The sequence below is a fragment of the Strix aluco genome, chromosome 1 (assembly GCF_031877795.1).
Source record: "Strix aluco isolate bStrAlu1 chromosome 1, bStrAlu1.hap1, whole genome shotgun sequence".
Taxonomy (NCBI): domain Eukaryota; kingdom Metazoa; phylum Chordata; class Aves; order Strigiformes; family Strigidae; genus Strix; species Strix aluco.
The window spans coordinates 95,264,617-95,280,630 of NC_133931.1; the positions used below are offsets into that span (position 1 = coordinate 95,264,617).

The 16,014-nt window shown below is 42.1% G+C and overlaps 1 protein-coding gene across 7 annotated transcripts in view; it reads left to right on the forward strand.

Moving 5' to 3' along the window:
* The window catches only part of RREB1 (ras responsive element binding protein 1), a 126,644-nt gene that overhangs the window by 58,471 nt on the left and 52,159 nt on the right, over window positions 1–16,014 (forward strand). For all 7 annotated transcript variants that reach the window (XM_074827980.1, XM_074828010.1, XM_074827971.1 and 4 more), the window contains 3 exons: window positions 298–500; window positions 5,124–5,213; window positions 6,523–6,686. In XM_074827980.1, coding sequence (XP_074684081.1) covers window positions 298–500; window positions 5,124–5,213; window positions 6,523–6,686 — 457 coding nt within the window. The remainder of the gene's footprint in view (window positions 1–297; window positions 501–5,123; window positions 5,214–6,522; window positions 6,687–16,014) is intronic.

Sequence of the window (16,014 nt, forward strand, 5' to 3'; positions counted from 1 at the left end):
TTTTACAGCAAGAGAGTTTAAGGTAAATCACTCTATAAGCCTCATACTGAATTAAGGTTGAAAATTAAGATAATGTGACTGTCCTATGAGAAGAAATGCATACCTTGTCCTGTGCATTCCAATATGAGAAACTTCTCCTTTTACAAGAACTCCAGTTATCATGGGCTGTTGCTTGTGCTCCATGATGATCCAGCAGAGTGTGATGTGAATTACAGGCGGTTGAAAGTACTGTGATGTTGTAGTTTTTTTTTCAGATGGCCTAGCAACTCCTATGTGTGTTTTTGTTTTTAATTCCAGAGAAGCAGCTGGAAAGCTTAAACAGCTACAAGGTATCACCAAGTTCACCAAACAGTTTGGACGGAGCAGACTTGTCCTCCATTGATGCCATGATGTCAGCAGTGATGAATGTGGGGAAGATTGCTGAAAACGGTGGGAGCTCTCAAAATGTCAAATCCCCCTCGAAGTCTCCTGCACCAAATCGAATTGGCAGGAGGAACCAGGTATGTAAACCCAAATGCGGGGAGGGCAAAGGGGAGACAAGCAGCTGCATGGGAAGTGATAAGACATAATTATGTTTCTTTGATTGTTTTGCCTTTTTTTCCCCCTCAGTGGGTATTTCTTGCCTCCACCATTGCTTCTCTGCGTATGTTTTCTGGTGGCTCTCCAGAACATAACTTTAGAAAACTGGGAATCAAAGGGGACTGCTTGCTTGAATTCACACATAAAAGATTTGAGCATGAGCTCCAATGTCATCCAGGGGTGAGCTTGTGTAAGCAGATCCCACTAGCAGTGGCAAAGCCACCTAAGAATTGCTGCTTCTTCCCTGCTGCATCCTTTTCTCTAGGCTCTTGCATTCACCTAATCTGTTGGGGGACCAGTTCATTTCATGAAACTAGGAGAAGACATATAGCCCAGAGAGGAGCAGAGTGATGTGGCAGGGAGGCTTGGCTCAGCCATCATGAAGGGCCCCTCATGAAGTGTGTGGCTGTCACCAGGGAAGATCCAAGTGACAAGGTTAAAGGTGGTGCTAGAATGAAACATCTATCAGGACACTCAGTTCACACGTGCAGTATAAGGTGTCCTTACTTCATTGTTAATAAAACTATGAAGAGCTATTGCAGAATGCTTTGTACAAATCCTGCAGAGCAAATATATGTAGCTTTTACCACTTTTTTTCCATTTACCAGTTGATGGCACCAGTTGATAGCAATATTGATCTAAACAAGTGAAAGGAGAGAGTTGTCTCAGTTAAAGCTATGATTGTTTATATCCACATTTTTCTCTTGCTGGACCAAGCCCTACTCATGAAGGTGCTGCAGAACATCAAGAAATACCCCAAATATCTGTGTCCATTTGACTTCAGAGCTTGTGGTGAAGCACGGAGAATTTGTAAATGAATCAAGATGTAACAGGGACCAGAAGGGTTGAGAGGCATGACTCATGTGATGTTTCTATAGTAGTTTATTAATAGCTCGCCAAGTAGCTGCCCAGTTGACAGATTTATGACTTGTCTTGAATTTTTTTGCTTGAAAGGAGTTGAAAGCCATTAACTGTAAATGAACATTCTTAAATGAAGAGTCTGGGCAGTATATGGGCAACTGTATTCATGGGATTGTATTGTCTAGCACCTGGCTTTAAGGTTTATTTGCAGTGTTCCCACATAGGGGCTGCCCTGGTTCCTTGATTTCATCATGTGAAGTGAGGCACTGGAGTTCAGACTAGTCTCAGTGGCAGTGCAATTACACAGCTGTCCACCGGTACACCATGTGGTTTGGCTTCAGGGAAGTTTATTAGCGTTAGTGACCTTTATTCCACCTGATATTTCAGTGGGCATCGAATCAAAGGAAGCTCGAGAGTAAATGTGACAGGATTAAGAGGGATTCTTACAGCATAAAAATAAACAAATACATTTAAAACATAGTAAATAGCCTATTTGTTTTTAGGCTGAAAGATCATTATCACCAGAGGGGCAAATGGCTACATTACTGAGAAAATAGAAGTGAGATGTGAAATATTAAGTGGGTATCAGTCTGGTTAGCAACCTCTAATACAGCAAATTTCCACTTTCAGCATAGCAGAATGAAAGCACTGAATTGTTTCAGTGTGTAGCAGCGCAGAGATCTCAGATTCTGGTCAGAATGTACCCCTTATTAAAATTTCAAGGATAATAACAGTTAGCTAGTTTTCTGGGTCTGACTGCTGTTTCCCATGAGTTGGCAGTGAAACATTCTGCCCTGAACCTTTGTCCCAAAGGCTATGGTTCCCTTTATAATGCTGACTTTATCTTGGCTCTAGTCTACCCATAGTCTAATAAACATGTTCTGACATCAAGCAGCATCCATTTTAACTTCTCATTTGCTTTGCTCTTGAAGAAAATAAAAAGTGTAACAAAAGTGTTTCTGTGAGCTGGAGAAAAACAAATAGGCTTAATGCACAACTCCAAAAATATTTGACATCAGCTGAATGCAGAACAGTTGTGCCAGGTTGACTTACTAAAGGGAGAGTAGCTAGCAAATTTGCTGCTAATTTTATCTTTCAGTTCAGGAAGTGTGTTTTCAGCAACCTGGGTCTTGTGGGGTAGCTGAGTGCTATGTTTTAAATTTGTGAGTGGGGAGTGCTTTTACGGTAGAGATGCTAATATTTTTTGGTCTGGATTGGGTCATTCAACAGCATTCCTGTTGTAGCTACCCTGGATGTGCTTGAGCTGTGTTACGGTATGCAGCACGTACCCTGTGTGACCACGGGAGAAAGTTTGGGTTTTAGTTAATAATAAACCTGAGATTCAATTTAATCAGCTCAGGCTGAGCTATAGTGTGTTTCTGATCTTTGCTTCAAGGTGAACCAGTAATTACTCTATCTTCTGTTAATTTGCTGATTTGAAGAGCAGGCAGTCTGGAAAGCAGGTTTTGAAACAATGAAGTGCATCATGTAGAACTGCAGCACATTTAAGGGGCGGGGGGGGGGGGGTGTGGAAGGGGGAAAGTAGTAGGTTGATAATTTCACAGAAATACCCTGGGGATTAAATACCATCTAAACTGTCAGCACAGCTGTAGGGATTTTCCTCACAGCACAGTGTGTTTGTTCTCTGTCCTGAGCCAACTTTAACAGGGTTGCGGTATAATTGGAGCTGAACATTACTCCACAGACAGGTTGCATATAGTAAAATTAAAGTTGTGTAAGTAGGATGGAATGACCGTGTGCGATTACATGTTCATATATAAAAGTGGAGAGGACACTGGGATAATGCATTTTAATTTTCTTGAGGTGTCCGGACTTCATAATGGCAGCCTTTCTTGCTTGCTTTCTAATGTTTTGCACTAATAGTACGTTAGGCTTTGGCCTGTGTGCGTGGCCTACAGTGATTACCTTTAGGATGGAGAGCCCTGAAATACAGTTAGAAAAAGATGTACAAGAGAAACAGTAAGTAAGAGTGAGAGAACCTAATCGTTGCAGTCCTGATCCTTTTGGAAGTGAAGTCACAAGTTTTGTTTACTTCAGGCAAAATGGAAAAATAACTTTTAATCCACATCTACATGTCACTGAAGTTAATAGGAAATTATCATGGCCCTATTTTTGAAAAAACAGTGTTAGATTTTAATAGGGTACTCTCCAGAATGGTTCCCTAAATCATATAGGAGGGGACATTGCTTTATTGAGATTTAAAAAACTCTTTCTCTAACACTGTGTCAGCATCTTCCCTCCTAACATGCTAGAGAATTTGTCACAGAGACTTGGGTTAGTCATTCTCAGTGTTCTCCACAAATGCTTGTGTCTGATAATCTGGAAATGATTGCTTCAGAGTTGATGACTTTTGGGATGGCGATGGGGGAAAAGACTTGTGTGGAGAAAGGAAATGCACACATACACTCACACCCATCAACTCACTCCCAACTAAAGAGCTACCGAGGGTGGGTTTTCTTTTTTTGCTTGTTTTCAATGGTTTTACTAATGACACCTAAAATAGCCAGCAAAGAGGTTCAGTAGAACATGTTCTTTTGGCATAAATATTGTACTTTGCCATCAGTCATGCAGAGATGGTTACCTGTAGGTAGCAGAGAGTGGATCTACGTAGCTGGGAAAGATTTGCATTGTTCTACAGAAAACGGTGGTTTAATTTTCAGTGCCAGACCATCTTCCTTTTAATATACAGGCGTTGGTGCAGAAGCCACACCTGGGCTTCTCGGTGAGATGGTGAAAATACCCTTTATGTCATGTAGTAGCCATCCTCGTAGACAATTCAGGCAAATGCCTTTGGTTCCTGCGAGAGTGCCATTTTCATCCTTGGCTGAATGAGTGGCAACTTTGCTCAGTGTCTCAAGGGCATACTTAAATCAGGCTGAGTTCTCCGGTCGGCTTCATTGTTTGTACTCGTGGTTTGACCGTGGTTACTCCTGATTCTCACCTGGGAGGAGAAGAACCGGGTTCATAATGTGTTCTTCTTGAGTCACGTACACTCCTGCACTGTCACCTCTTTCTTGCTATGATCTCATCAGATCTTGCAAGCTTCAGAAGGGTTGGGCCTGGCCGGTGTGCCCGGATGGGATGCTTGCAGGAGAAACACAGGATGCTAAGGGAAATGGTGCTGGTGATTCAGTAAATGCCACTCTTCCTTCTGAGTCAGCCACGGAGCAGAACATACAGCCCCTAGAAAAGGGCACTAAGATAGTGCCTTGCCATTGAGATGGGGCGGAAAACCTGAAGTCCTGATGACTTGTGCTTATTAAAGATCTTTTGGGAAGATTCGTGGCGTTTGCCCACATACTCTGGCAGTGTTCCAGGAATTACTTTCTGCTCACCTAAATTCCTCCTGGCAGTTGGAGCTGATTGTAATAATTGCCTTCACTTCCTGTCCTAAACTGCTACTGCTGAGTATCTGTGTGCTGTTAAAACAGCTGCTGTACTTCTGTGGCAGTGGAAATGACCCCCATTTATAAATTCAGAAGTTTCTGAAACTTCCCTGAGGGATCTATCAGGATGATAAATATATACATGCGAGTTGTTCTGTTAGCAGTGGCCTTTTGTACTTAGGATGGATAATATTTTTTCCATCCCCAGCAGTAACAGCTTTTGAGTTCTTTTATATAGATACTCCTTCTGATTCTTTTGTTTTGTTTTGTTCACAGGAAACAAAAGAAGAGAAGTCTTCCTATACCTGTCCTCTGTGTGAAAAGATTTGCACTACACAGCACCAGCTAACTATGCACATTCGTCAGGTACGCAGAGTACTAGCTCTTGATTTCTTAGTTTTATTAAGAGTGTCTGCTTTACCAGTGTGCATTTTACAGTGGTGGAAAACAATTCCATGTGCAAACCAGAAATTGTTTTGCTTTTATTCTAGCCTACCCCTTGTTTTCTCTTTAAAAATAAACCCCATAAACCCAACCCCAAGGTGGGTAATTTTCTTCCCTTCCTTCCCAACACTCCCCCCTACAGTGGCTCAAACAAGGATGTATGTCCTGTTCTGCATAGCTTAAGGTATCCCGAGGATCTGAAAAACCACTTCCATCATGAGGCATAAGTCTTGTTTTGTTATCCTGTTTGACTACAGATCTCTTTACTGGTCATGCAAATTAAGAAGCAGGAAGACAATTTTTAAACCATCTCAGTGTAGAAGAGCCTCTCAGTCCTTTGCAGGGTGTAGCAATTAAAAATACAGTTTTTTAATGGATGATGCACTTTTTTGTCAGCTACAGGCCTCTTCTTGCTCTTCTTGAAATATATGCATACTTTATAAGGACGTTTGGCCTTTTCTATGTCAGAAGGCTCTGCTTTGGATGCTAAAGTTGTAGTTCACCACTGTGAGTCCACTAGATACGTATTACTTCAGTTTTCCCTCCTGTACTGCAACTGTTACTTAATTTTTTTTTTCTTACTCTCCTGATGGGGTTTTTTTGGTATGTGAAGAAATCTTCAAGTCTCTGAATGCAAGTAAGAAAGAATGGTACATATAACACAGTAGCTAATGGCCATACTTTGGCCCTGTAATGCATTCCTATGGCCATAGAAGTCTGCATGTGCACTCAGAAGCAGTTTATTTCTCTTTTCTTGCTACACAGTCAGTTTGAAATTAGTATCTTTACAGAGTATTTGGTTTTAAGTGTCTTTCTTCTCCCGTGAGGTTTGTAATTATAAGCTTTTTCTGTTTTCCCCCAAAACTCACCCAGCCCCAGCCCCAAAACACTGCACAGCTTAAAGTATCCCAAGGTACCATTGTGTGATGGGTTGTTCCTGAGTCCTTTTCTATCCTCTTCCTCTTCTGCTGCATACCCAGCAGAAATGCTGCATGTGGCAGGCATTGCAGCCTGTATGAAACAGCTACTTGTGCTGGTGCATTAAGGGGTTAAAAATGAAGGGTGGGGGTGGAGTTGAGGGGGGAGGGCTTCGAGGGGGAGGTATATACAGGGCACACCTTAATATAAGGTATTGTGCCGAGTGGCTCTTAAGATATTTATAGTTGTCGATAATACTTTACTGGCACTTCAGAAGGGGCACTCAATGAAAAAAAATCATTGCTTTCTCTAGCATAACACTGACACTGGAGGGACAGACCATTCCTGCAGCATCTGTGGAAAGTCTCTGAGCTCAGCGAGCTCCCTTGATCGCCACATGCTGGTGCACTCAGGTGAAAGGCCTTACAAATGTTCAGTATGTGGACAGTCCTTCACCACCAATGGAAACATGCACAGGTGAGTGCTGATCGTAACCCAGGAGTTTGGAAAGAGTTACAGGATAGGGGGCTGTTTTGTTTCCTTGGAAGGACTTGCAAGCTGACTAAAGACACTTACTTGGGCAGAAAATGCGGACTATCTGTGATCTACAAGTATGGTATGACACAAACATACTACAACTACTAGGATGCTTAAGGCAGGAAGTCAGAATTGAGAAAAATCTTCTAGCTCTCTTCACGTATTACCAAGAGTTGTTATGGATATCTAGAAGTATTGCTTTTTTGGTTTTATTAGTAGTAGTATTATTATTTTGACAAATGGGATGGATTTTTCTCAGAGGACAAAAACATATAGCCAAGCTGTATAGGAGCTTCTAATTTTGTAACTTCAGAGTCATGCAATGCAAGCGGTTGTATCGGAACAGCTGTGAAGGTGTTGTATGTTTTATAGTTAGGGATCCAAGTGCCATTGTGAGGATGCCTCTTCAGAATAATTGATCTTGTTTTTAAATACATACATCAGTATTTACTTTTACTTGCTTGTACTATAGACAACTTACTGTGCTATAGATCTGGGAAATTCTCTGTAACCCAAGTTGCCAAACATATTTCATGTAGCATCTTTCATAGGGATGTAGCAATATGTACAGTTGTCAACTGTTGAAACAAAATGTTAAATCACATGGATATTCCTTCCCCTCTCTCATTCCCCGATTCAGTATTTGTTTATTTGCATGGGTGGAACACCTTAGAGCTGATTAAGACTTCGTGAATTCCCACATAGCTTTAGTCCCCATATCAAAGAGTTTACAACCTACAAAGAAACTGCAAGACAGGTGGGGGAAAGGAATATAGCTTACAAGCAAAATGACAAGAGTGATGGTTATAGACTGGTTCTGTGTGGGAGGGAAGAAATCTTGTTTCCTTGATTATTCCCAGTCATTTTCCAAGCAGTGTGCTATAGGTGGAATGAAAGGGGTGATTTTGGTGACAATAGGAAAGACTGTCACACAGAGGAAACAACAGCTGCTCGCAGCTTTACCTTTTCTATACTGTATGGTCCAGGTTAAACAGTTACATGAAAACAGAGGAGAAACAGGAGGGAATGCAGTTTTGTAATTCCATATTTATTTAACTTACACTTGATTGGAATTGGGGAGAGTTGGAGAGAGACATAAAATGAGGAGGGAAAGACACAAAGATGTTCAGAGGAGATACTGGCCTTGGGCATTGAATAAATCACACATCTGACTCATCTGACCAGAGGTGTTGGGAGCCACATGTTTGCCAGACTGGGTCATTACTCTGTCTGCCCTGAGGAAGGCAGGGCGACTGCTGAGTTGCAGCTGATGGCACTGTCAGCATCCAAGGGTGAATTCCAGTGCTGGGACTCAGGGGTGGTCAAAAACTTGTGTCCAGGTCCTCAGACCAGGCTGTCTGCTGAAAGACTGCTTGTAGGGTTTGTTTGACTTTTTGCTCACTAGGCATATCCTCATCCTCTCCCAGAAGCAGGAAAGGGAGGCTTCCCCTGAGACTCGACTCCAGGGCTATGAGATGTTGATGTAGTCACCTTTGCTTATACAGGTTTCCGTGTATAGCAACTCTTACTATGCTTTAGTAACACATTTGCGAGAATTGCCAGACTCAGTGACTTGCCCAAAAGAAGTAAGTACAGAGCAGAACCTTCTGATGAGAAGATTGGTTTTTAATTTTTTCTTTTAACGAGATGTTGCTTGAAGTGACCAGAATGGAGTGCTGTATTTACTGAGTGCACTAAGAAGGACCTAAGTTCATGCAAGGAAAATCTTCCTATTAAAAGTTCTTTCCATCTGATAGGTTCCTGTCTGCTCTGTAAAACTCCTTGTGTAGGCCTGCATCGCAGCAACTCAGCGGGATATTGGAGAAACCTGTTACTGAGCTTGGTGGCACTGCAGCAAGTGACCCCACACCTGTGACAGGCAAGATGCTGAGCACACTGAAACAGGCTAGTTTTGCTAAAGGAGGGTTGTGGTTGGCAGGACTATGCCACCAACTTTCTGCAGTGAATAACCTTGCTGCTCTAGCAGACTATAATAGTGAAGCCTGTTGCTGAAGTAGAAAGCATGAATGTGCAAATAGGCAGATGAGGATAAATGCAAAGTGAAATGAAATTTGTTATCTGGTGCTCTGACACACTCACAAGGAAGATGTTCATTTTACCCACCAGGTACCTCCTTCCGAAACAGGTATTTCTAGTCTAAGATGGCGTGAAGTAAATTCTTTCATAGGCATCTCAAACTTAGCTGCAGCATCAGGTCCAATGGCCTGCTGGTGCTGTGGCTGAATGTCTCTCACATCACATCACATTCAAAACTGCTTCTGCCTCAGGATCCCAGAGCAAGGACCTGCTTGCCAGGTCCTGCCTTGTGTGCAGCTCTGCAGGCCTTGCTTTTGGTGGTGCTGTGCCTGTTCTTCTGTGCCAGCTGAATGATAATACAAGTCTATCTTTCTCTGCTTTTGTGCACAGTTCCTTTATTGTTCACTATTTTTGTGCTACAGTATCTAAATAGTGACAGTTTTATGCCCAACACAGCAAAGAATCAGATTTCTAATGTGCCTCTGGTAGCCAGCATGGTGGTATCCCTGGAGCATCACACAGAGGAACATGGGATCAGAGAGAGAAGTTGTAGGCTTAGCAGAAAGTTGTGAATGTGCTGCTAAAGAATCAACATAGCTTGTGAAGGTCCTGCAGGAGCCTCCCCAAGTGTTATTGCATTTATATCAAATAAGTTTGGTGCATGAGAGAGGAGAGAGGGAGAAGTTAGTCTGCCAGTATCTGAACAGGGGGGAAAGAAATGTATAGACACATACTACGTACATCGTCTCTTCTCTTTCTCCACTCTGCCTTGTTCTGGCTCTTATTTAACTGTATACTTTTTTGTTTAATCCAGACTTTTAAAAGACCTTTTAGGGGAAAAAGTCCAACAAAATGGTTTTGTCAAGGGAAATATTGTGCCATAGGAGTTCTTATTACTGTTCCGGCAGAGGATGAAATTTCTGATCTGTTTTTCCACCTCATAGCAGCCAGGTTATTAGACATTCAGCTGAGCAGAGGAGGGAAGGAGTTTTGGTTGCTTTTTTTGGGTTAGAAAATATCAGTGTTGTTATAGTCTCAAGTGCCCATCTTCTCCTTAGAAAGTTGTTTTTCCTCTCCTCACTTAATAAAGTGAAGGGAGGAAAAGACCCTCCAGAGCTCTTATTTGCTGTCCTTTTGCATGTGGGCAAAACTTTTTTGCAATAGCCAAACATTTTGTGGAGTGGGAATACTCTTTTCTGTCCATCTCTTCTCTGGGTAAGTCTCACTGTGTTGGGATGTTGCATGTACTCTTTACCTGTTAAATTAATGCTGCCCTTCCTGGCTCCCACAATACATGCAACACTTAATTTGTAAATGAGTCATAGCCTCTCACATAAAGTCCAGTTTCTTTTTGTTGTGCTCCTTGGCTCCTTGTCAACAAGTCAAGTTGAATGGGCACAGCACACAGGGGTGGACGGGGATGGTTCTCTTGTGCAGCACCAGTCAGAAAAAGAGGTTAAAACCTGCTTCCTTTTCTGAGCAGGGTGACTCTTGGCCAGGATTTTCAACAGGGAACCGTGAGCCCTGGGCATCTCAGAAAACTCTCTTACATCTGCCAGACTGCTCAGGAGTGGCCTGAGCCTCCTGTGGGGACAGTTGTTGTTGGAGAGAGCAAAGGTCTCTGGAGAGTGCTCAATGTCCAATGCAAAAAGCTAATTTTCTCATTCTTCCAAACGTACCATCAAGCTGACTGCCTCTGTATCAGTGCTGCTCCTGCTGTTTGGGGAGGGTTGTTGCAATCTTGTACAATAACTGGGAGATCTGTCAGTGTCTGGTATCAGGAACAGGAATTGCTGTGGAGGAAGAGGGCTGGAGGCAGTGCTGAGTTTTTTACAGAGATTTCTTTTCGACCAGTAGTGGAAAGAGGAAGTCTTCCTGGAAATAACAAGCCTTCTAGCATCAGGGACTGATCTGGGGGTTTGAGGGGTTGTTTTCTTGGTTCTTTTTAGGAATTTGGAGGAAGGAGTTAGATCACAGTAATTCTGAGTTCAAAATTAGTGTAATTGGAATGGCATTACAATGATCAGTACAGCAGAAAATCTGCATTAGGATATGCTAATCCTCACACTTTGACGCTGGAGACACAGACACTACAGCTTTCTCTTCATCACAGTAAATTAAAGTTGAATATTCTCAGATCTCCAGCAGGAGCATAAACTATATGGAAGGAGGGTGGTATGTGTGTTCTGTCTGGGAATTTCCAAAGTAGTGTCTCCAATCAATAGATTGCAATTACTAAAGGCTTTCCATCTGTACTGTCACGGTAGCTCCCTAAGGAGTTTATCTGTGAGTAGTGCCAACTCTGAGGAGCCCTTTTCAGTCTAGACTCTGCCACCAAATAGGAGGTTGCAAGCTCTTATTCTGTCTCCATCACTGCATCTCCCCAAAACACAGAGGAGTTAGGCTGCTGCTGTGGGTTTTAGTGGTGGTGGTGGTTTGTAAGCTTTAGCAAGGGACCTTGAGGTAGAGAAAAGACTTTGCTTGACTTACCATGTTGCATTCCAGTGGAACATGCATCAGGCTTCAGGGGAAAGGGCGATGCCTCCTCTTGGTCCAAAACGGTTTCCTTTGGGGGTGGGAAACATTGCCAACAGCCCCTTTTCCATTTTTGTGACTGAGGATGGTCTGTGCCTATTACTTTAAAATAACATATTCCTCCCTGCCAAAGACATGCTCTCCATGCAACTTGAAAATGTTAACAGGATATAAATGCCAGAAGGGAGGTGAGAAATGACCTTCCTGCCAGTTTCCAGTGGGTAGCTATTAAAGGCTCTGTGGCAAGACTGAAAAGGCTAAAGGGATAATATATGTATTTCAGCCACAGCTTCCCCAGTTTGGTAAACGAAGGTGCAGTGTCCATGGCTGATGCACCAGGCTGTCCATATTAGTGTGGCAATGCAAACTAACTGAAGTGTTTCTTATGAAACCAAAACATCACAGGTATCTAGCTCCTTTCTCTCCTTCCACTTCCTACTCCATACCTAGCAAAATTCTTCATAATGGCTTTTTATTTACATCCTGGTTAGGTACTTGTAGGCTGTTTATGCACCATCTCAGGAACAGGTCTCAAAGTTTGGGGATTTTTTTTTTTTGGCACATGCAAAACACCACATGTAACAACCACATGCAGAAGTCTTTGAAACTCAAATTGGAAGATCTGGATCGCAGAAGCTATGCTTTGAAGCATGCTTACAAAGGGTCCTATCAAAGAAGGTATTTCTTCTTTTAATTAAGAAGGCACTTTCATTCTCAATCTTATTTTCAGTGCTAGATAATTTTCCCAAACTTCTCTTTTTAATGTGCTGTGGAGAGACAAACAGCTGGTTTTGTTATCAGGGCATGGTAGTATTCTGATGTTCAAATTAAGTCTTTTTTAAACAACGTATTGTGTGCGTGTATGTTGCTGAATGAGTGTTTTTGAGAAAGATAGAAAATGCACATGCTGGAGGATAACCTGTGACTTTTGGTGTTTTAGCCAGCCATCTTCACTGGCAAATGAAGAGTGTATGCATGGTGAAGATTGTAACGTACTGGTTGGAAGATGGGTGTTGGATCCTGATAAAGGCATAGGGGTTGAGATGCATACACTTTAACGATTTCCCTGCTCTCTTTAACATGGTTCTGTGTCTTGTGGGCAGGCATGCATACAGGCTGCCTGTGACTTTGCAAATATCCAATAGGCGGAGTGTCCTCAAGATCTGGCTGAATCCATCCTCTCCCTGCATTCCACCTGTGAATTGCTCCTGTGTTATTTATGGCATTGGCCTGCTTCCAGTATGTTGTGTGTGCTTTGTGGGGTGCAGTGCAATAACAATGCCCAGCCTCTTAAGTACAAATAGGATCTCTGCAGTCTAACACGTGCAGTCTGGCATTTGCTTAAGATGGGAGTTTTTGGAGACAGAGCATGGCCAAATGTCATGATGAGCTTTGTTTTTTCCAGAAGAAGAAAGGAGCTGCCTTATTACAACATGGTTTGGTTTCTGGTGGTTTACAAAGATGGCCAAGTAGAAATTTGGTGTTAAACATTGGGCAGCTTTGAAAAACTGAACATACAAGATCTTGAAACTAAAAACAAATAGCCGAGGAAGTTGCCATGCTGAAAATGGTTGACACTTCACGTGTGTGTAAAGGCCCTCTCTTATTGTCTTGCACAATACAAATGTCTCTTTGGTCATCTCCTAAGGAACTTTTATTTCAATGTAGCAATTGGTAGTCAGTGCTCTTACATATGAAGAAGCAGGCTGTATTACAGGCTTTGAAATCCATTCCTTATACGTGGGGGATGATTTAACCACTGTCAGCATGCTAGTGAAAGATAAGCTTCAGCAAATGCAAGTGCCCTAATTCTTCAGCAGGGATAATGAATGCAAAGGACTAATTTCTGCTTCTAGTAATTGATGACTGTAGGACACAGGTGAGATGTGGTAGCTGTTTTGGTTTTCTTTGCAATTAAAAGGTGTTTGTTAGATTTTTTGCTAATACATTTTGTAAATAAGGATGGACAAACAGGTGGAGGGAAGTTTTTTTGGTGTCTCTCCTGTCAACAGATATATCCTGAGTAAATGTTTGGTATTCTGCTGGGATCCCCATGTTTTGAAGAAGGAAGGAAGAAAGGAAAGAAGGAAGAAAGGAAGAAAGAAAGGAGAAAGGGGAGGGAAGGAAGGAAGGAAGAAAGGAAGAAGGAAGAAAGGAAGAAAGAAAGGAGAAAGGGGAAGGAAGAGAGGAGAGGAGAGGAGAGGAGAGGAGAAAGGAGAGGAGAAAGGAGAGGAGAAAGGAGAGGAGAAAGGAGAGGAGAAAGGAGAGGAGAAAGGAGAGGAGAAAGGAGAGGAGAAAGGAAAGGAGAAAGGAAGGGAAAGGAGAAAGGAAGGGAAAGGAAGGGAAAGGAAAGGAGAAAGGAAAGGAGAAAGGAAGGGAAAGGAAAGGAGAAAGGAAGGGAAAGGAAGGAAGAAAGGAAGGGAAAGGAAGGAAGAAAGGAAGGAAGGAAAGAAGAAAAGAAAGGAAGGGAAAGAAAGGGAAAGAAGAAAGGGAAAGAAGGAAGGAAGAAAGGAAGGAAGAAAGGAAGGAAAAGGAAGGAAGAAAGGAAGGAAGAAAGGGAAAGAAAGAAAGGGGAAGAAAGAAAGGGGAAGAAAGGGAAAGAAAGGAAATAAAGAAGTCCTTTTCAACAACAGTATAGCAGTAAGAGTCTGTATCTCTGCGTCTTTGATGAGAATTAGAAGACTACAGTATTTTTAATGGTCCCAGGCAGAAACTTTTGTCTGTCTCACTGTTGCTGAGTAGGTTGGTCATCTTTTGTAAAGACTTTATATAAACTTTTATTTAATTAAGATGATGCATAAATAGGGTGCTCCAAAAAACCCTTCCATAGATATCTTCAGCTGTAAGAGACTCTGAAGGAGCTCCTGTGCCACAGTACCTCTGTGAGCCATCAGAGCTGAAAGGTGATGCCATGATTTTAGACGTGTTACCTGCTGCTTGTAGCCTTGGACAGCATCCCCCTTCAGTTATCATTAAAGAACAGCAAAGGAAGTTAACACAAAAACACGAATGCTGAGATCTGATTAGAATCAAGTGAAGCAAGGAAGTGCAGAGTTAAGATTTATACGCAGACCTTAATTAGCTCCATTGTTCTTGAGAACTGAAGTGTACACAATGAGGAACATTATACTTGCATCTCCAGAGCTCTTCAATACCTAAACATAAGAAAGACTTCAGTGTGCTTTTCAGTCCTAGATTTTGTGTCCGTTGCCTTTAATAGCCAAGTCTGATCTTGTGTATTGTAAGGTTGTGGATTTTTATGTTTTGGTTTTCTGCAGGCAAAAAAAGGGGACACGCTCTCAATAAGTTTAGGTTTCTGGTGTGACGAGTCAAGAGGAAGGTGGTCTGACATAGCAGAGTAATACCACCCTCCTCATGGGCAATAACATAAATCTCCGTATAACAGAGCGTATTGAGCGTAGCTTAGTGCTGCTTTGTTACCCATGTCACTGTTCAAATGAGCACAAGCCACTTGACAGATTAGACTCTAGTTGCAGAGCACATGGCAGCATGGCAGCGGAGACCTTGATCTTTCCTCGTAAGTACCCTTTCAGGAACATCTCCTCTGAAGGTCTAGTATTCTCAGGGATGTTACCTCCCCTTCTCACCTTGAAGAGCTACAAAATAAATACAAGCCTTAATTTAGCAAGCACTAGAAAATCCAGGCAATCTTTGCATGGAGTTGAGGTGATTTTAGTCCTTTGCCATAAACGTGACATTAATGCAATTCTTGCAGAGATGTTAGCTCTCAAGGTTAACAAGTAACCTGTTGTTTTGTTGGCATTTCTGTTGTGAAAATGCTGGTGGTGAGAAAGTTACTGGAAGAGTTTGTATCTTAAGGTAATCTTTACTCAGCCTGTTGTGCATGCACGTCAGAAATACTTGCATCGCTTCTCAAATAAATTTGTGTTCACTCTGTTCCTCCTGTTGTCTGAAAAGACTCCTGGGCCAAATACTGATGAGAATGAGGAAAAAGTCTATCTCAAACGGCATTTGTGGTTGCTGTCGTTCCACCTTTAATGTATGTCTTCCAGCTTTACCTTTTCTCCCCCCAGTATCTAACCTGCTCAACCTGTTCTAGTTCAGCATGCTGGAACCAGCAAACTGCAGAACATACCCCCTGTCAGGGTCAGCAGGTTTTTTCCTCTTTCTTTTCTCCCCTCTTTTAAAAATAGGCTATTCATTGATAGTAGATTGTCAGCATTTGGGAAAACTTCTCTAGCTATAAAAAAAAAACCAGTGAGGGGAATCTTAGCATTTGGGTTTAGCCAGGGCTTTTCACTCGGGTTTTTTGAGCCATGATGTTCACCTGCATGATGCACACAGTTTAAGCAAAGACACAGTCTATAAAGTAGTAGCACCATTATACAGCTGGTAAATAGCACACAATACACAAATACTGCTTTCTGTTTCTTGAGGGCATCTATAGATAATACTGAGTTCCTTAGGCTGCTCTCTTAGCTGAAGCTTTCTAAACATTCTCAGTGATTTTTTTTGGTGAATCCTCAGAGTCAGTTCTCCAGTGCTTCATGTGGAAAGATATCTTAAAACAGAGGAGGTGTACAACTTCTGTGTGGCTCATTTTTGACATCAAGCCATCTCAATGTGTCGTCCTTCTTGACAGTCTCATACTGAGGGTAAAGAGAGTAAGGCAATCCATATTGCTCATGGATTGCACCAAAATTAATTTCACTTG